This window comes from Phocoena sinus, chromosome 4, assembly GCF_008692025.1.
Source record: "Phocoena sinus isolate mPhoSin1 chromosome 4, mPhoSin1.pri, whole genome shotgun sequence".
Taxonomy (NCBI): Eukaryota; Metazoa; Chordata; class Mammalia; order Artiodactyla; family Phocoenidae; genus Phocoena; species Phocoena sinus.
The window spans coordinates 21,062,344-21,089,070 of record NC_045766.1 but is presented as its reverse complement, the minus strand read 5'-3'; the positions used below and the strand labels follow the sequence as shown (position 1 = coordinate 21,089,070).

Sequence of the window (26,727 nt, the reverse complement as noted above, 5' to 3'; positions counted from 1 at the left end):
CCATAAAAGGCTGAGTAGGGATCCTAGACCTCCAGTCTCATGATGCTGTAATGAGGTACCCCAACATCCTGGCTAAAGTTTTGTCAGGGAGGGTCAAGTAGGGTGCTGGGACTTTCATCCCCAACAGGCAGTAATGACGACCATCCTACAGTGTCAATGAAGACCATGTGGGGAGCCTGGGTGTCCACCCTCACCTGACAGTAATGAGGAGCCCTCCCTGCTCCCCACTGGGATGGCGTCAGAAGAGGCTTAGGAAAGAGTCAGGACTTTTACTGTTGCTCAGCTGTAATGAGGCTGTCTCCACTGCAGTATCACTGGAGACCACGTGGGAAGCTGGAATTCCCTCCCCAACCCAGAGGTAATGAGAAAGCCCCCTCAGGTGTTAATGAAATCCAAGTAGAGAATCTAGACTCTTACCTCCAGTTGTCAGTAAGGACATGGTGCCCACCCTTCTCTCTTGCTCAGTGTCAGAAAAAGCCAATTAAAACAGATGGTATAAATAAGATTTAGAGTCTCACAGAACAATATAAAAATTTTCAGGTTTCAACAGAAAATCACTCATTATACCAAAAATTAACAAGATCTCAAGCTGAATGAAAAACAGAACATCAATAGATGGTACTGCTGAGATAAAGGACATATGAGAATTATCTGACAAAGGTTTTAAAGCAGGCATGATAAAAACACGTGAATGGTCAATTATAAACAGGCATGAATCAAAATAAAATAGAAAGCCTAAGCAAAGAATTAGAAAACCTCAGTAAAGAAATGGAAGATATAAAGAAGAACCAAATGGAAATTTCAGAAGGGAAAAACACAATGACTTAAATAAAAATCTCAGTGGATGGGCTTATCGAGAGAATGGAGGAAGAAATCAGTGCACTGGAAGAGAGCAAAACAGAAACGACCAATCTGAGCAACAGAGGGAAAACAAACTAAAAAAGATGAGAGAGAGTTACAGAGCTTCAAGGACTCACGACAAAAGATTTAACATTCACATCACTGGAGTTCTGGAAGAGAGGAAAAAGAGAGCAATGCTGGAAAAATATTAAAAAAAAAAAAGTAATGGCTGAAAACTCTCTTTTGGACAAGAGACACAAACCTATAGATTCAAGAAGTTGAGTGAATGTCAAACAGGATAAACCCAAAGAAGTCTAAGCCAAGGTGACACAATTAACTTCTGAATATATAAGACAGAAAAAATATTGAAAGCAGCCAGTATAACACTTTATCTATAGGGGAAAAACAATTAGAATAACAGGGGAATTTTAACCAGAAACCAAGGAAGTCAGAAGGAAGAAGCACAATATTTTTCAAATGCTGAAAGAAAGTAATTGTCAACCTGGAATTCGATATCCAGCAATAATATGATTCAGGAATGAAGAGGAAATCAAGACACTCTCAGAGGAAGGAAAACTAAGAGAATTGGTCATCAGAATACCTATTCTGAAAGAATGGCTAAAGGAAGTTTTTGAAACAAAAAAGAACCTGTAAAAGAAGGAAACCTGGAACATCAGGAAAACAGAAAGAACATGATAAACAAAAATATGGGTAAATTTTGGAGATTAATCCTTAGTCAGTTGCTTCATTTGCAAATATTTTCTCCCATTCTGAGGGTTGTTTTTTGATCTTGTTTATGGTTTCCTTTGCTGTGCAAAGGCTTTTAAGTTTCATTAGGTCCCACTTGTTTATTTTTGTTTTTATTTCCATTTCTCTAGGAGGTGGGTCAAAAAGGATCTTGCTGTGATTTATGTCATAGAGCGTTCAGCCTATGTTTTCCTCTAAGAGTTTGATAGTGTCTGACCTTACATTTAGGTCTTTAATCCATTTTGAGTTTATCTTTGTGTATGGTGTTAGGGAGTGTTCTAATTTCATACTTTTACATGTACCTGTCCAGTTTTCCCAGCACCACTTATTGAAGAGGCAGTCTTTTCTCCATTGTTATTCTTACCTCCTTTATCAAAGATAAGGTGACCATACGTGCGTGGGTTTATCTCTGGGCTTTCTATCCTGTTCCATTGATCTATATTTCTGTTTTTGTGCCAGTGCCATACTGTCCTGATTACTGTAGCTTTGTAGTATAGTCTGAAGTCAGGGAGCCTGATTCCTCCAGTTCCATTTTTCATGCAGCTCAATAACAAAAAAACAAACAACCCAATCCAAAAATGGGCAGAACACCGAAATAGACATTTCTCCAAAGTAGATATACAGATTGCCAACAAACACATGAAGGAATGCTCAATATCATTAATCATTAGAGAAATGCAAATCAAAACTACAATGAGATATCATCTCACACCAGTCAGAATGGCCATCATCAAAAAATCTACAAACAATAAATGCTGGAGAGGGTGTGGAGAAAAGGGAACACTCTTGCACTGTTGGTGGGAATGTAAATTGATACAGCCACTATGGAGAACAGTATGGAGGGTCCTTAAAAAACTCCAAATAGAACTACCATATGACCCAGCAATCCCACTACTGGGCATATACCCTGAGAAAACCATAATTCAAAAAGAGTCATGTACCAAAATGTTCATTGCAGCTCTATTTACAACAGCCAGGACATGCAAGCAACCTAAGTGTCCATAGACAGATGAATGGATAAAGAAGATGTGGCATATATATACAATGGAATATTACTAAGCCATAAAAAGAAGTGAAACCGAGTTATTTGTAGTGAGGTGGATGGACCTAAAGTCTGTCATACAGAGTGAAGTAAGTCAGAAAGAGAAAAACAAATACCGTATGCTAACACATATATATGGAATCTAAGGAAAAAAAAAAAAAAGGTCATGAGGTACCTAGGGGTAAGACGGGAATAAAGACACAGACCTACTAGAGAATGGACTTGAGGATATGGGGAGGGGGAAGGGTAAGCTGTGACAAAGTGAGAGAGAGGCATGGACATATATACACTACCAAACGTAAAATAGATAGCTAGTGGGAAGTGGCCGCATAGCACAGGGAGATCAACTAGGTGGTTTGTGACCACCTGGAGGGGTGGGATAGGGAGGGTGGGAGGGAGGGAGATGCAAGAGGTAAGAGATATGGGAACATATGTACATGTATAACTGATTCACTTTGTTATAAAGCAGAAACTAACACACCATTGTAAAGCAATTATACTCCAATAAAGATGTTTAAATATATGGGTAAATATAATAGACTTTCTTGAGTTTGCTAAATTACATTTGACAGTTGAGGCAAAAATCATAACATTCTCTGAGGTGATTCTAAATGCATGGAAAAAATATTTAAGACAATTATAAACAGGGGAAAGTAAGGGGAACTAAATGAGGTAAGGTTTCTATATGCTGTCTGAACAGACAAAATAATGACACCAGTAGACTCTGATAAATTATGTGTACATACTAGCCAGAACAACCACTAAAAAAGATACACAAAAAGATACACTCAAAAACACCATAGATAAATCAAAATGAATTCTGAAACACATTCAAGTAGTTAACTGGAAGGCAGGAGTAAGAAAACAGAGTTGCAAGAAGACAGAACACAGAGAAAATAATAAATAAAATGGCAGACTTAAACCCTAAAAATGTCAATAATTACATGAAATGTGAATGGTATGAATACAGCAATTAAAAGACAGAGATTGGCAGAGTAAATTAAACAAAAGATCCAACATATTGTCTATGAGAAACTTACTTCAAATATAATGAAAGAGGCAGACTCAAATAATAGAAAAAGATATAGCATGCAAACATTAATCACAGCAAAGCAGGCTCGCTATATTAATATCAGATAAAATAAACTTAAGAGCAGAACAATCGGGCTTCCCTGGTAGCGCAGTGGTTAAGAATCCACCTGCCAATGCAGGGGACACGGGTTCAAGCCCTGGTCTGGGAAGGTCCCATGTGCCGCGGAGCAACTAGGCCCGTGAGCCACAGTTACTAAGCCTATATGACACAACTACTGAAGCCCACGTGCCTATAACCCGTGCTCCGCAACAAGAGGAGCCATCGCAATGAGAAGCCTGCATGCTGCAATGAAGAGTAGCCCCCACTTGCTGCAACTAGAGAAAACCCACGTGCAGCAATGAAGACCCAACACAGCCAAAAATAAATAAATAAAAACAATTTTTAAAAAGAGCAAACAATTGCTAGAGACAGAGAATGACACTATGTAAAGATTAAAGGGTCAACTCACCAAGAAGACATAGCAATTCTAAACATGTATTCACTAGACAACAGAGCTGCAAAATTTGTGAGGCAAAAACTGATGAAACTGAAAGGAAAAAGATAGAAGTTGAAGCTTTCAACAGCCCTATCTCAACAATTGATAGAACTGGACAGGAAATCAGTTAGGATATAGAAGAAAATCAACAACACTATCAACCAACAGGCACTTTTAGAACACTTCACCCAACAATAGCAGAATATATGTTCTTTTCAATCACCTGGAGAACTTATACAGAGATAGATCCTGAGCCATAGAACAAACCTCAAAAAATTTAAAGGAATTAAATTCATACAAAGTATGCCCTCTGACCACAAAGGAGCCAAAGTAGAAATTAACAACAGAAAGATAACAGAAAAATTTCCAAACATTTGGAAACTTAGCAAAACTCATGGCTCAAAGAGGAGGTCTCAATGTAAATAAAATTAATACATTGAAGTAAATAAAAATAAATCAAAATTTGTACAGCACAGGTGAAGCAGTGCTGAAAGGAAAACAGATAGCATTTAAAGCATACATTAGAAAAGAGAACCTACTAGAGAATGGACTTGAGGATATGCGGAGGGGGAAGGGTAAGCTGTGACAAAGTGAGAGAGTGGCATGGACGTATATACACTACCAAACGTAAACTAGATAGCTAGTGGGAAGCAGCTGCACGGCACAGGGAGATCAGCTCAGTGCTTTGTGAACACCTAGAGGGGTGGGATAGGGAGGGTGGGAGGGAGGGAGACACAAGAGGGAAGAGATATGGGATCATATGTATATGTATAACTGATTCATTTTGTTATAAAGCAGAAACTAACACACCATTGTAAAGCAATTATACTCCAATAAAGATGTTAAAAAAAGAGAGAAAACATCTAAAATCAATAATCTACACTCTTACCTCAAAAGCCTAGCTAAAGGATAGCAAAATAAGTCCAAATGAGTAGATGAAAGGAATGTTAAGATAGGAACAAAAATCAATGAAATAAAATATAGAAAAACAATAGAGAAAAATCAGTAAAATAAGGAGTTGGTTCTTCAAAAAGATTAGTAAAACTGACAAACCTCTAGCAAATTTGACAAAGAAAAAGGAGTGAAGACAAATTTTCAATATCAAGAGTGAACTAGTATATATCATTCCAGGTTCTTGCAGACATTAAAAAGATGATAAGAGAATACTAAAAACAATTCTACACAAATACATCTGCCAATTTATATGAGATGGGCCAATTCCTTGAAAAACGTAATCTATCACCACTCGCCCAATGTGAAATAGATAATTTGAATAGCCTTATAACTATTAAGGAAATTTACTTTATAATTGTAAAACTCCCCAGAAAGCATTTTCACTGAAGGACTCTAACAAACATTTACAAAAGAATTAACACCAGTGCTACACAATCTCTTCCAGAAAATAGAAAGGGAGAAAACATTTCCCAATTCATTTTATGAAGATAGTATTACCCTGATATGAAACCAGATAATGGCATCTGGTTTCGCATCAGATGAAGAAAGATGAAGAAGATGACACAAATAAAGAATATGGCAGACTAATATCCCTCATGAATATGGGAGAAAAAATCCTGAATAAAATATTAGCAAATAGGGCTTCCCCGGTGGCACAGTGGTTGAGAGTCCACCTGCCGATGCAGGGGACACGGGTTTGTGCCTCGGTCCAGGAAGATCCCACATGCTGTGGAGCAGCTGGGCCCGTGAGTCATGGCCGCTGAGCCTGTGCGTCTGGAGCCTGTGCTCTGCAATGGGAGAGGCCACAACAGTGAGAGGCCCGCGTACCGCAAAATAAATAAATAAATAAATAATTAGCAAATAAAATTCAGTAGCATGAATTTTACAAGTAGAATTATACACTATGACTAAACAGGGTTTCTTTAGGGATGCAAGGTTGGTTTGATATATGGAAATCTATCAGTGTTATCACCATATTGACAAACTAAAGAAGAAAAACCACACATTCATATCAATCAATACCAGAAAAAAATAATTTGACAAAATGAAAACCCATTTATGACAAAACAAGGACAAAAAAACTCTCAGAAACCTTGGAATAGAATTCTGCCTCAACTTGATAAGGAGAATCTACAAAACCCCTATACGTTATATTATACTTATTGGTGAAAGAGTGAATGCTTTCCTCTAAGTGCTGGAACAAGGCAAGAAAATCTTCTCTCATTTCTAGTCAGTGCAGTAAGGGAATAAAAGGAAACAAAACTGTTTCTAATTGCAGATGACATGATTGTCTATGTAGGAGTTCAGCAAGGTTGCAGGACACAAAGCATAACAATAAACATATAAAGGCAATTGCATTGGACTTCCCTGGTGGCGCAGTGGTTAAGAATCTGCCTGCCAATGCAGGGGACACGGGTTTGAGCCCTGGTCCGGGAAGATCCCACATGCCGCAGAGCAACTAAGCTTGTGTGCCACAACTACTGAGCCTGTGCTCTAGAGCCCGTGAGCCACTACTGAGCCTGTGTGTCACAACTGCCAAAGGCTGCACACCTAGAGCCGGTGTTTCTCAACAAGAGAAGCCACCACAACGAGAAGCCTGTGCACCGCAACAAAGAATAGCCCCTGCTCGCCACAACTAGAGAAAGCCCGCACACAGCAACGAAGACCCAACACAGCAAAAAAAAAAAAAGCAATTGCATTCTTATACATTAGCAGTGAAAACATGAACAACAAAATTAAAAATACAATATCATTTACAGTCGAGCCTTCTTTGTAAATTAAGTTCAGACATTTAGAGTCATGTCTGATAGACTACATGTGGGCGTGAGAGGAGGGGTGAGTGGAGACACCCAGTGGAAACCAGACAGCAGGCAAGAATATCTGCGCTTGTGAGAGAAAAGAGAAACACTACAAATGAGAAAAAACTCAGATGGTAGAGGGCAGAATCAGCGGCAGAAACTTGAGTGGAAGGTTACGTACCACAGCACAGCTCTGGCCTGCATGGGAACCTATCCTACATACCTAAAGCTTGGGAGCGCCCATCCATCTCTGGGAAGGGAGGACAGAAAGAAGTGTAAACACTAGGAGTCGAAACAACATTTCTGCGGGAACCCTCAGCAAGGGTGGACCAGAAGAAGAGAAAGGCCATTTCCTCCTTGGCTGGGAGAGAGGTGGTGAGGGGAGGTGATGAAGCCCTATTACTGGGCCAGTCAGCATCATGGTGGATCCCTAAGTTCAGTGTTAGAGTAACAAGCATCACAGGTGGGCAGTGATGGAGCACGCACTGGTGGAGGCTGAGAGAATACACACCCAAATGGTATGGCCAGCCCAGGGCAGACACCATAGGGGACGGGAAACAGCACTGAGAAGGATGGCCCAAAGATCGCTGAGGTGGAGGGACAGCAGAGGGGCAGGCAGCAGTGGGGGAAGCTGTGGTGAGTGTTATATCTGGCATCTTACCTATTTAGGACTCTAAGAGAAAGACACAAAAAAGGCAAAGGGCCAAGGGGTGCTCTTGGACACTGGACTTGGGGCCAAAGAGCATCGTGTTTTTATCCTTGCAACCTTCGGCAAAACGGGCCAGGAGTGGGCTTTGCAGATATGCCCACACTTTCCAAATTGTTTTCCTTCTCTGACCTTGAAATTTTGCTATTAGTATCATTAATGTGCAGAAAGAACTCCTGTTACACTGGGATTCACCTTTCTACTAAAAAAACTACAAAGTATTATATTTTAATAAAGTCCCAAGCTGACCGTTGCCAGGGATGTCATTTACCATGGCACTCAGCTGGAACTTAGATAAATAATAATAATTTTTTAAGTTTGTAAATCATATTGAACTTGGCTTAATAGGCCCTCTCTCCAAACCTCTGAAAGGATGGCTCATAAAAAAACTAATCAGTTTATACAGACTGTCAAGGTTCATGGAGGACAGCTGGCCTCTGATGCCTCATCGGTGATTACAGGCAGCTACAAGATCATAAAATCGAGCTCTGAACTCACGTCAAGGCATTCAGTGATCTCACGCTGGACACTGTGCCAAAGCAGAAGAACTGAACTATAAATGCCTGCCTGTACTCCTGTTGGAATCTCACAACAAGCTAAGACATTTAGGACTTGCATTCATCCGCCCCTAATTCCTATTAAAGTAAAACCATTGACCTTACAAATCCATGTTCATAATTAATATTTGTGATGGGGTCCGATTCCAGGCCTATTCAATATGGCTACTGCCGTAAGCTGCAGAGATAGCTTCTAGAGAAGGGATTTGAATCAGTATTAACTTGTCTAAGCTTGGCCATTAAACGGTCCAATTATGGACAGTTGCAGCTGGTTTTCAATTATCATTGGTTTCACCGTGATGATCAGCGGTTACGGCTTTTTAAGACGATTTCTTCAGTGTTTTCAAATTCCCAGTGCTTTCTTCTCTATGCTGTTCCCTTATTCTAACTTTCTTGGGCTCTTCTCTCTCCTGTAGCTCAAACAATGCCTCATGCCCTCAATATGGTAAACCACATTAACAGGTGGTTTTTATTCGGCCTCTTTGGTTTTCAGAGACAGAGACATAGTCATCTCAGGGCAGAGTGGAGATACAAGTACAGAGATCAGCAGGAAACCTGGACCACTCGGGAACTGAGGCCACAGTTCCCATCAGGGCCCACTTAAGACTCTGCTCTCTCTGGTCACATCTGTTTCTCCCTGGGACCAGCTGCCTCCTCTCAGTCTGCTGACCAAGCCCTTATACTGTGATTTGCATGTGTCACAGAAGTTTTATCTGCAACCCTCACCCTCCAGTGTGGTCCCTCAGTACTCAGACAGGAAGCCAACTGGCCTACGTGGTCTTTCCTACCCAGGTAGCAGGTCACAGGCTGGAACTAGCCAACTCATCATCCACCTAGAGTCAGATATCCACCCCAGGTCCAATCACAGTTAGGCAAGGGGGCTGGGTCATGTCGCCTGGAATCTGGCCACCAGGGGCAGTGAGTGTGAAAGTACCATAAACATGCTGGCATCACACTTGTCAATAAGGCCATAGATTGGCAGTCCTTTACGCTCCAATGTCTTTGAGCTTGGAGCTGGAAGGGTGCCTGTGCCTTTTGAATTGTTTCTCCAGCAAAAGCAAAGGCTTTGTTTTTGTTTTGTATGTTTCCTGATTTGTTATATAAGGAGCTCTGGACTTTGGACTTCAGTTGGGCCCATTGTCTTTGGCTGAGCTGGACAGAGTCAGGGACACTGACATAGAGATGAATGAAGCTAAGAGTGTCCTCAGGGACTGAGGCCAGGAACTTGACCTCAGGGGCACTGTGCCCACTCCCACTGAGTCCACGAGGCATGGGATGAAGCAGAACCAAATGATGGCAAAACAGAACAGTGGTTAACAGGGAGCAGTAGAAAACAGTGCACTGGGGAGCCCTCCTGCAGAACAGAATCACCCTCAAAATTGGGACACCTGGCGACATTTTTCTGGCAGGAATATCAGGATTGCTACAGGCAAGTCCAGTGATTGCTGTGTGGCTCCCATTTTCCTCCCTTTTGAATCAGAATTTATTGTGTTCTTCCTTTCCCTGGAGGGTGTGTAGGGGAAGATAAATTATCTTTTTAGCTCACAGTTCTCTGGATCAAGAGGAGCTGCGTCCAGACCTGAGGAGGATCACAAAATCCTGGCTTCAAGCTAGATGCCATGACTGGATACCACTTTTGGGAGTCCCAGGATGCAGTGAGCATATTTTGCCTGAAGAGGGATGTGAATAATTGTGGCCTAAGAGTAGTGATAGAATGACTGCACTGATGACCCTAACTTGCCACCTCTCTGTGCCCTTTGGTACTTTGCTCCCACTCTGGGCTTGGCCATGTGACTTACTTACCTAGTGGGACAGTAACAAATTGTCCCAAGTAGCTGCTTGCAAAAGTCCTTGCACATTTCTGTGCTTTTAAGCTTCTCTGCAATCAGCACAGGAATATATATGCTCTGGCTAGCCTGCTGACAAGCCTAGGATTACATTACTCTAGACCAGCCAGCCTACAGCCTGCCCACCAGCTGTCTGCAGACACCTGAATGAGCCCAGCTGGCACCAGCTGAGTCTGACTCAGATTAGCACAACTGCCCAATCAACAGGTAGACTCATGAGAAAGAATGAATGGCTCTTGTTCAATGATCCTAAGTTTTGCAGTGGTTGTTGGACAGCAACACTTAACTGAGATGTCAACTTTACCATTTGGAGTGACAACTTCTTTACTACTATGTTCTGAGCAAATTATACAATCTGACTTAACTTCAGTCTCTCCTTCTATAAAATAGGGTTAATGAGAATGCCTATTTCAGAGGATTGTTGTAAAAAGTAAATGATGTAGTGTGTGTAAAACACCTACTACAGTGCCTGCTATGTAGTGTGGGCTCAATAAATGTTAGTTAATTTTCAGTGCTGTGTGCAAGTTGTTTCCTGTACAAGGATGTATGATCAAGGGGACAACTTAGGGGTTAAAATCCACCTCTTTCTCCACTTACCGAGTAACGTGCTCTGGTGCAGGACAGTGTCTGTCTGAAAGAAGGAGCAGCTGTTTCTAATTGGCACTGTTACCATATGGGCTGGCAACAGTCCTGCTATTATTATTAATTTTACTGTTCACTTTTCATCTTGTTTTAGTATACTGTCATTTATTCAGAATCCCAGGAGACTTGAAATTCCTGCATTCAAGGGCGTCTCTCAAGCTCTCTCTCAGGGCCAGCACTCAAGTTCTCCACATCCCTCCTGCTGGGGTAATTAACTTGATCCAGTTTATCAGGACCTTCTCAGTTTTGGCAGTGAAAGTCCCACAACCTAGGAATCTCTCGGTCCCAGGCAAGCCTGCCTCCTTGAATGTCCCTTACTCTTCATCCTTATTGATGGAGAACAGCCCACACTACCCACTGGTTCTCCCTTAAGCCTTAGTTTTACCTGGAACATGACTTCACCTTCACTAGTCTTCTCATCGAGAAGGTCAGGGTCACTGGTGGAGAGCTTCCTACCACCAGTCACCTACCTCCAGTGACCTCCAGTCAGCCCCTGTTGTGGGGATTTACATGGGACCCTCTCCCTCTTCCTCCTCCTTGACTGACCACCCCTTGCTGCCAAGCTCCTTTCCCTGCACTCTGGCTCTAGTCCCTCCTCCAGCCATCCCTTGTGACCATGTGTGACCACACTCACAGGGTCTCCAGCTGCTGCCAAAGAACCCAGTCCAACCAGGCTCCTGTGGAGAGGTCTGGGATACCAGGATTAAGCATAGAATGTGATGGAGGAGAAGTGAGCAGTAGAATCTTTATGATGAGATGGGCCATCCAAAACTTACCAAGGCTGCAATGCCACATGGCCTGAGAGAAGTTAAAACCAACAACAAAAGGCCACGTGGCAGGGGATACACAGACAGACAGTTTCAGCAACACTGAGAGCCACTTTCGGGTGGACCAGGAAAGAGGATAATTAACGAAGAAAAAAGTGGAAGGATTTGTTATAGCCAAGAGAAAAAATTCAGGGCAAAGACCCCAAACTCATGGGCAGCAGAGAACCAGGGAAGCTCCTTATTCTCCCTTTGGCAGAGCAGCTCCACCCTAGAAAGTGTGGCGGCAGGAGTGCTGTGTTCTCTTCTCAGTGAGGTTAGGGCTTTGTGCTCCAAGCTCCCGGTGCCCAGGGATGACTTGATGGCTCCTGTCTACCGGCACTGGAGCTGAGATCTGCCTCCTGAGCTGCCCGGCCCTCAGCAGACAGGAGGGAGATATAAAATGTGTGAAAGGGGAAAATTGGAGTGAGTGCACTGCCTGAGAAGGGATAACCAAGAAAGGACCCCCATTATGCCCCCAACCCCACATCCATCACTGTCAAGGCTGGCAGCTGCCAAGCTGGCAGAAGAAAGAGAACCAAGGAATAGAGATGATCAACACTTCAATTCCAGAGTGATGGATACATCAGGCCTGCCTTTCTCCCAGCCTGCCTCGCAAGCCCCTCCCGCACCAGCAGAATCGGGACCATAGGTGCGGTCCAATAAGCCTTGCTGCTTCTGGGGACTACAAACGGACCTTTTCATCGTCACCCCCCTCCCCGTCCCCCCAGTGATCAAAAGCATCAACTTGACCAGATCTTCTGCCTTATTTACTGGTTGTTGTGCCTTCAGCCCTCAATTTTTTTCAACTTTAAAATAACTTCTGTATCGTTCTCAAAATCACATCTTGCCTACAGGTGGAAATGCTTAGATCACATTTATTGTAGTGAGGGGGAGACATTGCCATAGGGATGGAGGCCTGAAGCCTGCAGAGATGGGGACAGGGGACTCTGCCACAGGCTACAGACAGGGGTGGGAGTCCCCTCCAGTCCTTACTTCCCAGTCTAATCTGAACCCCACCATCTGCTCGAAAATTGGGCAATCACAGATCATATCAGCAGAAACATTTGGCAACACAATCTCAACCTGTCACTGAAAATAGGACACATCTGTTTATTTTATTTTATTTTTTACTTACTGTCTATGAACTAAACCATAAACATAAAATCCTGACTCCTATGTTTATATAAGAAAGGTATTTTAAGCAAAGTTGCCCATGGCAGTGTAATTTTTTTTAAATGGGAAAATCTTGTAAACAACTCAAATATACAAAACACAGTAGCATGATTAAGTAAACTATGATAAAATTATATGATATATAATTATGCCTACATTTCAGTAGTATTTTGTAGTATTTTTTAATCTGTTTCAATCTGCTTGGAAAATGTTCTGTGCAAAGAAAAAAAAGACTCTGAACCATACATACTATGATCCAAATTAATAAGACCTATGTATCTAGACATGAATAAAAACAGGCTGGCAGGGTTTTAGGAGTGTGGGGATACTGTTTTCTTCTTTATTCTTTTTAGTAATTTTCACATGTATTTGAATGAGTAGAGGCTGGTTCCTGTATATGCTAGATTCCAACTCTGTGTGTGAGTTATGTGGCTACTTCCCCAAGGCAGTAGCCCACATTGTAGATTCCGGAGCTAAGTCTAAACCTGATTCTCTGCAGGCCCTGCTATGCACTGACCTCTGGCTGAGGCCAACTGAATGCTCAGGGAGCAGGGTGGGACACTACCGTCTGGCCCTCAGGAATGACCCCCGCGGCAACCAACTTGGAACGCAAAGGCGCATCCGTGGTGAGGCTGACACAGACGGCCGCTCTGCTGCCAGGACCACAGCTCAGAGAGCCGTGGGGCAGGACAGACCGAAGATGGCTGTGTCCAGTGCCAGTGATCCCGAGGTTGCTGGATGGGGCAGTGGGGCCTGGATGTGACCGTTGCCTGGTATCCACGTGGTACTCAGCCAAAGACCTCTTTTATGGTTTTTTGCCACTGCCATAAATGACCTAAATACTTATTTACTTACATTTTTCTTTAAATTTCTTTAAATTTTTCTTTAAGTTTTAAAAACTTCATTGAATTTATTTAAAAAGAAAACTGAAAAGCCAGCAATATGTGCCTCAGACAGAGCGTAATCTAAATAAAATACAACAGAATGTTATTAAAACTCTAGCGCAACGCTGTTGCCTACGGAGTGCTATTGGGATAGCGCTTGCTCTATCTCTGTCAAAAAGAGAGATTAGCAAGTGTTTGAGAGGTACTGAAGACATCTTGAGCCTCCCAAATTGCACCTCTCTCCTTGACATAATCAGAAAGATTAAAAAGTTAAAAGGGAATGGATTAGCATGGAATTCAACTTTCTTTAACATTATGTCCGGGTACCATGGAAATCTACTGCCAGTGACATATACCTCAAACACCGGACAATTGGCAGAGGGGAAAGAAGGAAGGACTTAGAGTCTGAGGGTCTGGAATTGAGTGACAGGGCTGGTCTGTCCTTAGCTTGGTAACCTGGAGCAGTTACTTAATTTCTCTAAGTCCCAAAGTCCTTATTTGCAAAACTGAATCATAATAGCTGACCTACTTTTTCCACAGGGTTGGTGTGAGGCTTGGATGTAATTTTGTATGTGCAGGAGCTGGCACACACGTGTGTGTGTGTGTAATAAAAGGGCACGTGGTCTGCGGCAATCTGAAAGTATACCTTGCAACAAATAGGTTACTCCACAGGGATAAATAATAGGTAGAATGTAAGGGGACGTTCATTTTCAACTAACAGTTACAGAGTTCTGCACAATTCACAAACGACTTTCCCCTGCATTAGTTAACCGGTTGTCCCCAGACTGCCACATAACCAAACAATACAGGCAACGTAGCTTGGTGGTGCAAGTGGGTGACGGCATCAAGCCTTCAGAACAAACTCCAAGCTTACTTTTCTTCTGTCCTTAACACCATCATCACAGATTTTAATCACACCGTTGTAATCAACCTAAAATGAATAAAACATGGCTATCGATGATAATGAGAACTATCATTGCTCTGATTACTCTCATTACTACCCTTGCTAGGATTATCAGAGCTATGATACACTGGACATCTCCTGGCTGCCAGCACTCTTGGTACTTTGCATTAGTATCTCATTTAATCCATGTATTAAGCCAGGAATAGGTACTGTGTTTACCTCCATTTTAAATATAAGGAAACTGCCCCTCAGAGGAGTTCAGGACCTTATCTAAGACCATATAGCTGGTCAAAGGCAGAGGCTAACTGTGAAACCATGTGTGTCTGCTCAGAGCCTGGGACTGCTCACAACCAGGATTCCCTTTTCGCTCTAAGACACCATCGCTGTACAAACCTCCAGGGAGGATCTCTGCCATTGGGCAGCTTTGGGGCCCAAAGCACAAACAAGGGCCCTGGGTGAGTCCAAAGGCAAGGAGGCAGATAGATGGGCAGATGCTGCACAGAACAAGGAGGACCCATGGAGACAACCATGGAGGAAAAAGCAACTTCTGCTACAACCGGTTGATCAAACCAGGCCAAATCATGCCCCAGGCAATTTTCTGGGCAGCCTTCAGAGAGTCACCCAGGCTGGGAAGCCAGTCAGTTGTACCTGATCATTCTCTGTAGCCCTGTGCTCCCCAAAGATAAGTCCAGACTGGCCCAGTGTAGACAAATGAGCAGTTCTAGTACTTCGGAAAGGCAATCTAATTCCCTTCAAATTTAAAAGTTTCCACGGTTTCCTAACAGGCCTCAGTGGAGCTCATGTAGAAATTAATAAGTTCACAGTGTGCCCAGCTTGCTTTCATTACCATTTTTTTTGCCAAGCAGTGGACAGAATTTGCATTATGACTCAAGGATTTTTCTGTATGTGATTCTCTAAGATCATGTCCACTGAGCTCAGACACCGGGTTGAGAACTGAGTCAGGTCTCATGGACTTGACTGAGGTCTGAGGGAGGTTTCACTGACTGAGAGAGAGCGCCAGCTGGGTCAGCTGGGTCAGGAATCAAACACAAATATCACAGGGAAAGGGAATTCACAGCAAGGATGAAAGCCCTGGGCTCCAATCCCAGCCCCACGGCTAGCCTGCTCTGGGATACTGAGTAACTTTCTTGGGCTCCCTATGAGTCAGTGATCTCCTCTATGAAAGGAGAAGAGAGAAGGATCATGAAAAGTAAACTCAAATCTACAAAACTTCTACTATATCTTGAATCTTTGCAACATGCATCCTAGACATTCTTTACATTTAATCAACACAGCAACCCTGGGAAGCTTATACATTTATTCCACAGATGAAAAGAGTGAGACTACTGTAATTGGTGAATCCATCTTATTGCCAGGAAACCACACCATCAGAATGAGGCATACAGGGTCAGGGAATGAGAGATGTGTGTGAATGTGATCGCAAATGCACACAACTTCTCTGGAAAGCATTTTAACAGGTTTCAGAACTTTAAAATATTTGACTAATTAATTCCAATTCTGAAATCCATCCAAATGATAGAATCAGAAATGTAGACACATATTGTAATAAAAAAGACTTGAAATAGACAAATTGCCAGTCATCTGACACCAGTCTGAATGGCCATCATCAAAAAGTCTACAAGCGATAAGTGCTGGAGCGGGTGTGGAGAAAAGGGAACCCTTGTGCACTGCTGGTGGGAATGTAGATTGGTACAACCATTATGGAGAACAGTATGGAGGTTCCTCAAAAAATTAAAAAAAACGAACAACCATAGGATCCAGCAATCTCACTTCTGGGTATATACCCAAAGGAAATGAAATCAGGGTCTTGAAGAGATTATCTGCCTTCCCATGTTCATTACAGCATTATTCACAACAGCCAAGATACGGAAACTACCTTCTGTCAACGGATGAATGAATAAACAAGATGTATACAGACATTATTCAGCCATGAGAAAGAAGGACATCCTGCCCTTTGTGACAATATGGATGGACCCTGAGGGCAGCATGCTAAGTGAAATGTCAGACAGAGAACGATAAATACTGTATGATATCACTCATATGTGAACAGTGAAAAAGCTGAACTCATAGAAACAGACAGCAGGATGGTGGTTACCAGGGGTTGTGGTGGAGAAACGTGGAGATGTCAGTCAAAGGGTACAAACTTCAAGTTATGAGTTTGGGAGATCTAATGTTCAGCATGGTGATTAGAGTTAATAATATTATATTATATGGGCTTCCCTGGTGGCGCAGTGGTTGAGAGTCCGCCTACCAATGCAGGGGACACGGGTTTGTGCCCCGGTCCAGGAGGATCCCACATGCCGTGGAGCGGCTGGGCCCGTGAGTCATGGCCGCTGAGCCTGCGCGTCTGGAGCCTGTGCTCCACAATGGGAGAGGCCACAGCAGTGAGAGGCCCACGTACCGAAAAAAATAATAATAATAAATAAATAATATTATATTATATTAGATACTTGAAAATTGCTAAGAGAGTAGACCTAAAATATTGTCACCACAAAAAGAAGTGGTAATTATGTGAGGAGATGGAGGTGTTAGGTAACACTATGAAGTGGTGATCATTTTGCAACATATAAGTGTATCAAGTCAACACGTTGTATGCCTTAAACTTACAAAATGCTATATGTCAATTATATCTCAATAAAGCTGGAAAAAAATAAAAGAATGGTAAACTATAGAATATTCATTGAGTTGGAAATCATGCAGCCATTTAATGAGATGCAGAAGAGTATTTAATAAAATGGTGTATATTCATTAGTAGGAAAAATAAGTTATAATATTGAATATAAAGTGTATCATTATTTTTGGATTAAAACAGAGTAACAAAATGACTGGAAAGAAATACACTAAAATGTTAACAGAGACTCTCTCTGGGGGTAAGAAGATTTCACATTTTCTACAATAAGCACATTGTCGTAAGCAGGAGATATATAACAAAAGCTATTTTATATCCCCGAATTTTGTATTTATCCACAAAATTCAATCATGATTTTTATTTAAATGAGTGATATTGTAGGTAGGAAATTTTTCTTAAAAAGTTTTTAAAGAGGGAAAATCTCAAGAGAAACAACACAGAGCAAAAGTGATATGGGTGGAACCATCCCCCCATGAGCTTATAGCTCATCTCACTGGCTAAGCTGGAAATAAAGACCACTGGGATGAGGGTGGAAAAACTGACACACAATACCAGAGCAGTTGATAAGGGGGGGACCAAAAGCTGCAGTTGACTTCAAGAAGTGATGGAGCTGGCAGATATGAATTTTTCAATTTTATGAGAACGATAGGGATCTGAAATAAATCTTCAGTATTTTATTTTTAAGATAAGTGTTTTAAGATAAATGTTCTTTGCAGCCTGCCTGGCTGGTTAGTGTCTGTGTCCTGTCTCAGAGCCAATCATAAATAACACTGAGAAAAATAGCTTTGACCATTCTAAAAAGCACCTTTACTTTTTACCCTTAAGAACCTGGAAGATTATATTTTGGTGCATTAAGCTAGATTTTTTTTTAAACGTAGCTGCCAATATCAGGCGGAGTGTAGAGATTGTCTTCAGATGGAAATAACTGCTCAGGGCTTCGCTTAGAAGCAAACTTAGTTTCAAGAGGTGTCAGAACACCTGCGGTCACATCTGATGGTCTGAATACAACTTCAAGTTTAAAAGTATTTGATGGATTTAGAATTGAAGGAAATCCTTCCGTCAATCTTCAGGTGAAATGATTAACTGTCCTTCAGGTCGCCAACCAAGGAAGGTAAGTGTTTGTAATCCAAACTTTCAAATAGCAGATTTGTTTGAATTTTATTTTTCCATTTTAGTCTTTACATTAGAGTTTATAAGTTTACTGCAGAACAGCTTGTTCAACGACCTCAGTTTCCTAGTACACTACTGGATGAGAACAGGGCTACACTGAGGCGGACACAACGAATAAACAGACACATCCCTCACTTTTAAAGTGTTAGCCTCACTACCTTACAGTGACTTAAAAGCATCTGTTTAATTCATCAAGATAAACCAGAATCCTGCAGGTTTTATGCAAACTTTCCCAACTTCTAAATGCTGTCTCTATTTCATTTTTTAAAGCACACAGTGCATGCCAGTCCAAACATTCCCATGACCCAAACATTTTTGCTAGTGTTTGTTTTAAAATCTCATTTCCATGGGGTTGGTGAGAATTGCTGGTTAACCTCAGTATAGTTATATCCAAGAAAGGGATGAGTTGGAATATTCCCAGGCTGGTAAAGAAGGTCTGGGGAAGACACCTCATCTACTGTGGAAAAGACAGCATGGGATTCACACTGCCAAGTGGCCTTTGGTTGAGCTGGGACCTCTGAGGATGGATGACTGGAAGATGTATGGAAATGTCCCAACTCTAAACACCATGGAAGTCACAGTTAGGTACCCTTGGTGGTTATCATTCTACATAAAATAAAGATTAAGCCTTCTTCTGAGAGTCTAGAGTATCTCCCCCATGCTCCGCGAGAATGCTTATGGGTTTGTCTTCACATAAGGCTGAATTTCCCCATTTAACTCACCCCCTCACTCCTTACTTTATAATGTTCTGTAATGAAAAACAGGACTTCACAGAGCTTATCTCTTAGAAGTGTGGAAGAGTCATTTTTTTCTGCCCAAGTAGCTCATAATGTAACAGACAAACTGTCAGAAAAACTAGACTTCATCATGGTAAAAACCTCAGCCTGGCACCCATCAATCATAAAGCAATCTTCCAGAAATCTTGAAAACCTTCATTAAATTTCCTGTCTTTCTTCTGACAGTTATAAAATATTAACAATATCACTCATGATGTAGGCATCTTCAGAAATTCTTTGTCCAACCCCTCCCCGCCCCGCCATCACCCATCCCCTTTTCTTTGCCAAAATCTATGGAAACGTGAGACACAGCCATCTTCTTTCACACACCCCTCCTGGGATCTGGCCCTTGCAGGACGTTAGAGGAGGAAGCAGTGGTCATCTTGATGACAATGAGAAGGCTCTCAAGCTGCAAGGGCAAATGGCACTGCCTCCAGATTCCTCCTCTAAAAGCCACACCCAAAAAAAAAAAAAGCCACACCCATTTTGAAGCTCAAGGGCACAAGTCTGTCCTACCCTGAGCAAATAACTCCCGATCCTTTTTTCTTTCCTTTTTCTCTTGTCAATCTACGAAGTTACAAGTCTTCACCTGTTCGTGATACGTGGGTAGTGGGGACAGTGGGTTATACATCTTCTTGTGTCGATGAGAAGATACAGAATTTTCCCTCTTTCTAGAGGGAAAATTCCCCCACAGGCCTTGCTGGCCCAGCTTTTCCAACTCCAGAGGCCACTTCAGCAATGTACCATCTCTCACAACAAGAAGATATAAGGGTCTTGCATTGCAGGCAACACCAAGGAGAAAAACCATAAGGAGATACAGAATCCACACCAGGAATCAGAAGAAGCTTACAGCTTTGAAAGCACAAGCTGATCTGTGAGAGCCACAGGTGGTGACAAGAGCAATGAAGCCCAAGCCTGGGTTTCGTGGGGGTTTCCCGACTTGTCTCCCAAATGAGCAGAGCCCAACCATGCTAAGCTATCATCTCACCTGCAAAAGGAACCGGTGCATCTTTATCCAGGGCGACAAGTGGTGGGTCCAAAATGACTGTGGCGTTGTTCTCTGTTATGACCCCGTGATACGAAGTCTCAATCCATGGCTTGTGCTTGTTCACTGGAAAACGATGGAAACAAAAAGATCGACTTTTAAGATCATTATTTGAATCCATAATAATATTATGAATATTGCCCGAATCCCATGATTTCTATTTCTAGATGCCCAGTATAGATACTTAAAAAAAATTAATCAAAAGCTTTAATTCTTAAATGCTACTATCTATTCAGACATGTTTCAGAGTTAAAATCCATTATCAATCAACAAACTAGCAGATTACAACTGCGTGCTGGGATCGCTGACCTCAATCTTATCCAATCCATCATTAGGAGCTGTTACTGAATTTTATATACACGTATATGGATAAGTACCAACAAATGTGTAAATATACAACAAACATTTTAATATTTTCTGATCCATTAAAGACTGAGTCTATCTAAATGGTCTAAATTATATAGCGTTTTAAGTTGCTCTTCGATAATTTGATCAGCTGAATGATATGCTGTATAATGTACAATTAATACACTTAAAATACGTATCAAATATATATTACTAGTTGAGGTGTCCCCCCCCCCCACAAAAGAGGGATTGGAGTCCTAACCTCCAGTACCTTGCAATGTGACTTTATTTGAAGATAGGGTCTTTATAGAGGTAATCAAGTTAAAATGAGGTTACTACGGTGGGCCCTAATCCAAAATGACTGGTGTCCTTATAAAAAGGGGAAATTTAGCCACAGAGACAGACATGCACACAGAGAGAGCGCCACGTGAAGAGTGAAGTTGTGCTGTCACAAGCCAAGGAACTACCAAAATCTACAAGAGAGACCTTCAGAGCCAACATGGTCCTTGACAATTTGATTGCAGACTTTTGGCCTCCAGAACTGTGAGACAATAAATTCCTGCTGTTCTAAGCCACCCAGTCTGTGGTACTTTGTTATGAGCAAATGAATACAAGATAACTTAAAGTCAACCAGCACTAAGACTTGTGCCAGGATTGGTGTGATAGTCCTATGTGAAAATCTTATCTGGTGAATATCCTATTTCTGCTCATTCCAGCCCCTTGATTTGTCTCTGGCCCAGTTCTCCTATGTGAATGGCTGCAACGGCCTCTTGACTTGTCTTCCAGTAAGAAGTCTTGCCCCATGCCAATCCATCCTCCACACTGACATTAAGAGTGATCTTTCTAAAGTAGTAATCTAATTTTTCAACTGGGAGCTCCTTGGTTTGTCCTTTTATTCCCCCACAGGAATCTGGGTGCAGAGTAGCTGCTTTAGAAATGAAATGACAGATTATAGGGAGTCCTAGAATAATCAAAGCGGTCCTAATGCTAATCCTCACACCCTGCTTCACAGTTTAAGAGATGTTGTCACACATGTAATGCTCCCCCCAGCAACCTGAGAGGTAGGTGTGATCATTATGGAAATGACAAAGAAACTACTTTCACAAGGGGTGACTTTCCCAAGATGGCCACAGGGTTAATAACTAACAATGGTGAAAACCCAAAACTCTTTCCTACATCATGATATCCAAAAAGTGCCCCCCCCACACACTCATATCATAATATATGTAATACACATTACACTATATAACCCACATTATAATATATATTATATACACAATACATATTACATATTGTTTCAATAGCCATGGCAAAGCAAAAGCTTATGCATAGATTTGAGAACAGATCTGTGGCAGTGGCTCTGTCCCCTTCCCACTTCATCATGCTTTGAAAGGTCAGTTAAGCGCGGTTCCAGGATTGGTGGTAGGCTCAACCTGGGCCACTGTTTTGCCCTTTGTCACCCATTCCACAGCAACCGTGAACTAACCGAGGGGCAGTTTAGCGGGGCATGGACATATGCGTTGCTATTCTCAGTTGGCCTCTGAGACCTATTTCTGATGATTGAATCATGCCCAGGGTAGAGAGCCCCTTGCCTAGAGCAGGTTTTAATGGGGCAGCAGGCTCATCCATGCTCACTTGTTGGCATTCAAACTAGTGCTTCATTATGGACCCTGGAAGAATTACAGCCACTCTGGGTTGTCCCCACACTCCTTTGCTCTTTTATTAGCCATCAACACAAATGCAATGTAAATAATTTGCAACTGTTGGGAAAAATAATTAACCTTTTTTTCCTTTAATTAAACCTAGGGGCCTATTCATTAGAAATGTGTACAGAAGATATACCAGGAGCTTACCCAGTGTTGCAGATTCATGCACCACTTGGCTCAGTGGCAGACAACGGAATCTAGAGTCACGGCTGCTGGGCTGTGGCCCTGGTTTAGCCACTTCAGGGCTGATTCAGTGCAAGTCAGTTGGCCACGCAGCATCTCAACTCCCTCAGCTATAAAATGGGGAAGATGACACCGCCCACAGGGTTGTCATGTCATTCAGATGTCCTCCACTGGCCACATAGCCCCTGCTCTTTCATTACCCGCCTGCTCTCTGGGCAGTGAAAGTGTCACAGGAAAGGTGCTCTGCAGACCCTGAAGTTAAGAAGTCGAGATTTCTGCATCATTAGTGGGGATTCTCCTCTCTATCGCTACTATAGTTAGTTGAGTACCTACCACATATTAGGCATTTTGCATTCATTCATTAATCCTCACAACAACCCCTCTAGATGAGACGTCGTATCTCATTGTACAGGTGAGGAACTGAGTCTCAGAGGGGTTTAAATATTCCCTTTTTGGAAAATAAAAAGGTTCATATTCCTAAAATTTCTTCATTTCTCTCTCACTTTCTAACTTCCTTCAGATCTATCTCAACTTTGCTTTGTCAAGGTTGATAAACATTTGCACTTTGATGAGTAACCCCAATCTTCTTTGCTTTGTGTATAGACCAAATCCTCAGGTTTGCAAACCAATAACTTAAATTTACATTATTTTGACTACAAGGATACCATTCATGGCTGAGCCAATTATCGTGCAAGGATTACTTTTCCTTCCTAGCGGTCCAACCATCATTCCAAGAACACCATTCCTTGTATAGAGACCAGCTGGATTCTTGATTCATTCATTCCATCAAATGGCTGGATCATCCTCCATTTTAACTTGCATTATATTTGCAACCAGCCTCCTTCATTTATTTTTTTAAACTTTTTATTTTATATTGGAGTATAGTTGATTAACAGTGTTGTGTTTGTTTCAGGTGTACAGCAAAGTGATTTAGTTATACATATACCTGTATCCATTCTTTTTCAAATTCTTTTCCCCTTTAGGTTGTGTCATAGTAATACTGAGCAGAGTTCCGTGTGTTATACAGTAGGTCCTGGTTGGTTATACATTTTAAATATAGCACTGTGTGTACTTGTCAATCCCAAACTCCCTGACTATCTCTCCCCCCAACCTCACCCTTCTTCCCTGGTGACCATAAGTTTGTTCTCTAAGTCTGTGAGTCTATTTTGTTAATAAGTTCATTTCTATCATTTTTTTTAGGTTCCGCATATAAGCAATATCATATTGTTTATTTTTTGTTTTCTGAACTTAATGATTGTCTTTTTATTTCTGATGAGTAATGAAACACAGAACTACTTCCCCACATCCCAACAATATTATAGCTTTTTAATCTTTCCATCTATTACTCATTCCTCATTTGTGAAATGGAGACACTTTCTTCATGGGAATATTGTAAAAACTGCACGATCATTTAGGCAAATCTAGTACTCCTGACATGACTAAACATTCAAATACTCTGAAGTCCCCCTAGCTCATCTCACACTTCTGAATGGTTGAAGTATAACCTTACATTCTCCGAGGTATTTAGCCCAGCTTCATTCATTCAACAAACATCTATGGAGTACTTAAAATGTGCAAAAACAGTCTAAACATCGGCGGTACAATGGGGGAAAATGTCCCTGAAAAAGCATTTGACAAAATTCAATATTCATTCGTAATTAAATCTATCAACAAATGAGGAATAGAAGGAAACTTCTTCACTCAGATAAAGAGCTTTTATAAAAATCTATAGCTAACATCATACTTAATGATTAAAGAGTGAATATTTTCCCACTCAAGTTGGAAATGAAAAAGTAAAATTGTCTTTATTTTCAGAGAACGTGATCATCAATGAAGCAAAATCTACAGAATCCACAAAAGTACTACTAGAGCTAATAAATGAGTTGAAGAAAGTCACAGGATAGAAAGTCAATCTATAAAAATCAATTGTATTTCTATGTATTAGAAATAAACAATTGGAAATTTAAATTTAAAAATATTAATATAATAGCATCAAAAATTGAAACATTTAGGAATAACTTTCACAAAATACATGCAAGATCTGTAAATTCTCTAAGATATTGCTGAGAGAATTTAATGAAGACCTGGAGAGGTCTTAGTGGAGAGATAGACAGTGTTAATGATTTGGTAGACTCGATATAGTTAAGATGTAAATTTTCCCCTAACTGATCTATAAGTGTCAATGCAACCCAAGTCAAAATAATAGCAGAATTTTTTAAATGGTTAAACTAATTCTAAAATTTATATGAAAATGAAAAAGACGTGATATAGCCAAAACAATTTTGAAAAAGAAGAGCAAAGTTGGAGGACTTACACTACTTGATTTTAAGACTTATTATAAAGCTACTGTAATCAAGACAGTGTGATACTAACATAAAGATAGACATACAGGTCAATAGAAAGAATGAAGGGTACAGAAATAGACACACATACATATGGTCAATTTCTGACAAAGGTTCCAAGATAATTCAGTGGGGGAGAAGATAGTCCTTTCATTAAATGTTGCTTTGGAACTTCAATCCTACTGCTGATGATACACAAAAATTGTCTCTAAATAGATCATCTTAAATGTAGGAGTTAAAATTACAAAACCTTTAAAATAAAGCATAGGAAAAAAACCCTGAGTGTCTTTGGTTTAGGTGAAGATTTATTAGAAGGGACAAAAACAAGTATGAATCATAAGAGATAAAATTGATTCATCAAACTTTATAAAAATTATAAATTTCTATTCTTGGAAAGCAATTTTAAGAAAATATTTTAAAGTTACAGACTATGAGAAAATATTATATAAGCATAGCTCATAAAGGACTTGAATCCAAAATTTATAAAGAACTCTTACAACACAAAAATAAGATAAGTAATGCTTTTTTTTAAAAGGCAAAAATTTGAACACACTTGTCACCAGAGTAAATATATGAACAGCAAATAAGAACAAGAAAAGATGTTCAACATTAATAGTTATCAAAAATGTGTAAATTAAAGCCACTATGGGATATCACCATATCACTACTAGAGTGGCTAAAATAAGACTGAAAATACCAAGCTCTGATGAAGATGTGAAGCAACTGAAAGTCATCCATTGCTGGTAAGAATGTAAAATAATATAGTCACTTCGGAAACAGTTTAGCAATTTCTTATAAAATGGCTCAGCAATTCCATTCCTAGGATTTATCCCAGAGAAATGAAAACATAAATTATACAAAAACCCTTGTAGGTAAATGTTCATAGACTCTTTATTCAGGATAGTGCCAACGTGGAAACTAAAATGGCCATCAACTAGTGAATGGATAAACAAATTGCAGTATATCCATATAATGAACACCTACTCCGCACTGAAAAGAAATCAACTGATTCATACAACAAAATGGATGAATCTCCAAAGTATTTCACTGGTGAAATGAAAGAAGTCAGACACAAAAGACTTCATGCTGTTTGATGCCATTCATATCACATTCTAGAAAATGCCAAAGTATAAGGATAGATAACAGATCAGTAATTGCTAGGGGCTGCTTGCAAAGGGGCACAAGGGAACTTTCTGGGTTGAAGGAACTGTTCTGTATCTTGATTGTGGTGATAGCTACACCTCTACGTGTCTTTGTTGAAACTTATCAATTTGCACATTTAAAAAGAGTGAATCGTATTGTGCGTAAATTATACTTGAATAAATATGGGACAAAAACAAAGTCCTTATCCTCAAGAGACTCTCAGACTAGAAAGGGATCCATGATACCAGTGTAGCAAGAGGTAGGTAAGAAGAGGAAAAGCAGACTGCTATGGAAAAAGAGAGGAGAAGTACTCACCCCACCATGGTAATCCAGAATTATCTCCTGGAGAAAGTAGGTTCTAAGTCCTGAGCAGTAAGAATTAAGCAGGGATACAAGATATGGAGGGTCCCAGGCAGAGGAACATTGCATGGGCAAAGGCCTGATGGTAAAAGCACCCTGCTACACCATGGGGAGAATGTGAATAGTTATATTTGGTTGGAGACCATAGCTTGAGGGGCAAGGCCAGCTAAGAGGCTGGACTGATGGATATCATCTACATCACCCAGGGCTTAGTGGCTTGCACAGAATCATCCAGGAACCATTTCCAAACTCTGGCTTCAAGAGACACTGGAAATATTACTCAGCCTTAAAAAGAAATGAAATTGAGCTATTTGTAATGAGATGGATAGACCTAGAGTCTGTCACACAGAGTGAAGTAAGTCAGAAAGAAAAAGACAAATACTGTATGCTAACACATATATATGGAATTTAAGGGGAAAAAATGTCATGAAGAACCTAGGGGTAAGACAGGAATAAAGACGCAGACCTACTGGAGAACGGACTTGAGGATATGGGGAGGGGGAAGGGTGAGCTTTGATAGGGCGAGAGAGAGTCATGG

At 40.9% G+C, this 26,727-nt stretch overlaps 1 protein-coding gene across 3 annotated transcripts in view; it reads right to left on the bottom strand.

Moving 5' to 3' along the window:
* CLSTN2 (calsyntenin 2) overlaps window positions 1-26,727 on the bottom strand; it is a 645,262-nt gene that overhangs the window by 391,580 nt on the left and 226,955 nt on the right. For 2 of the 3 annotated variants that reach the window (XM_032630816.1, XM_032630817.1), the window contains exon 2: window positions 20,054-20,176. The exons of the other annotated variant lie outside the window; for it this stretch is intronic. In XM_032630816.1, the coding sequence (XP_032486707.1) occupies window positions 20,054-20,176 (123 nt within the window). The remainder of the gene's footprint in view (window positions 1-20,053; window positions 20,177-26,727) is intronic. 3 annotated transcript variants of the gene reach the window in all.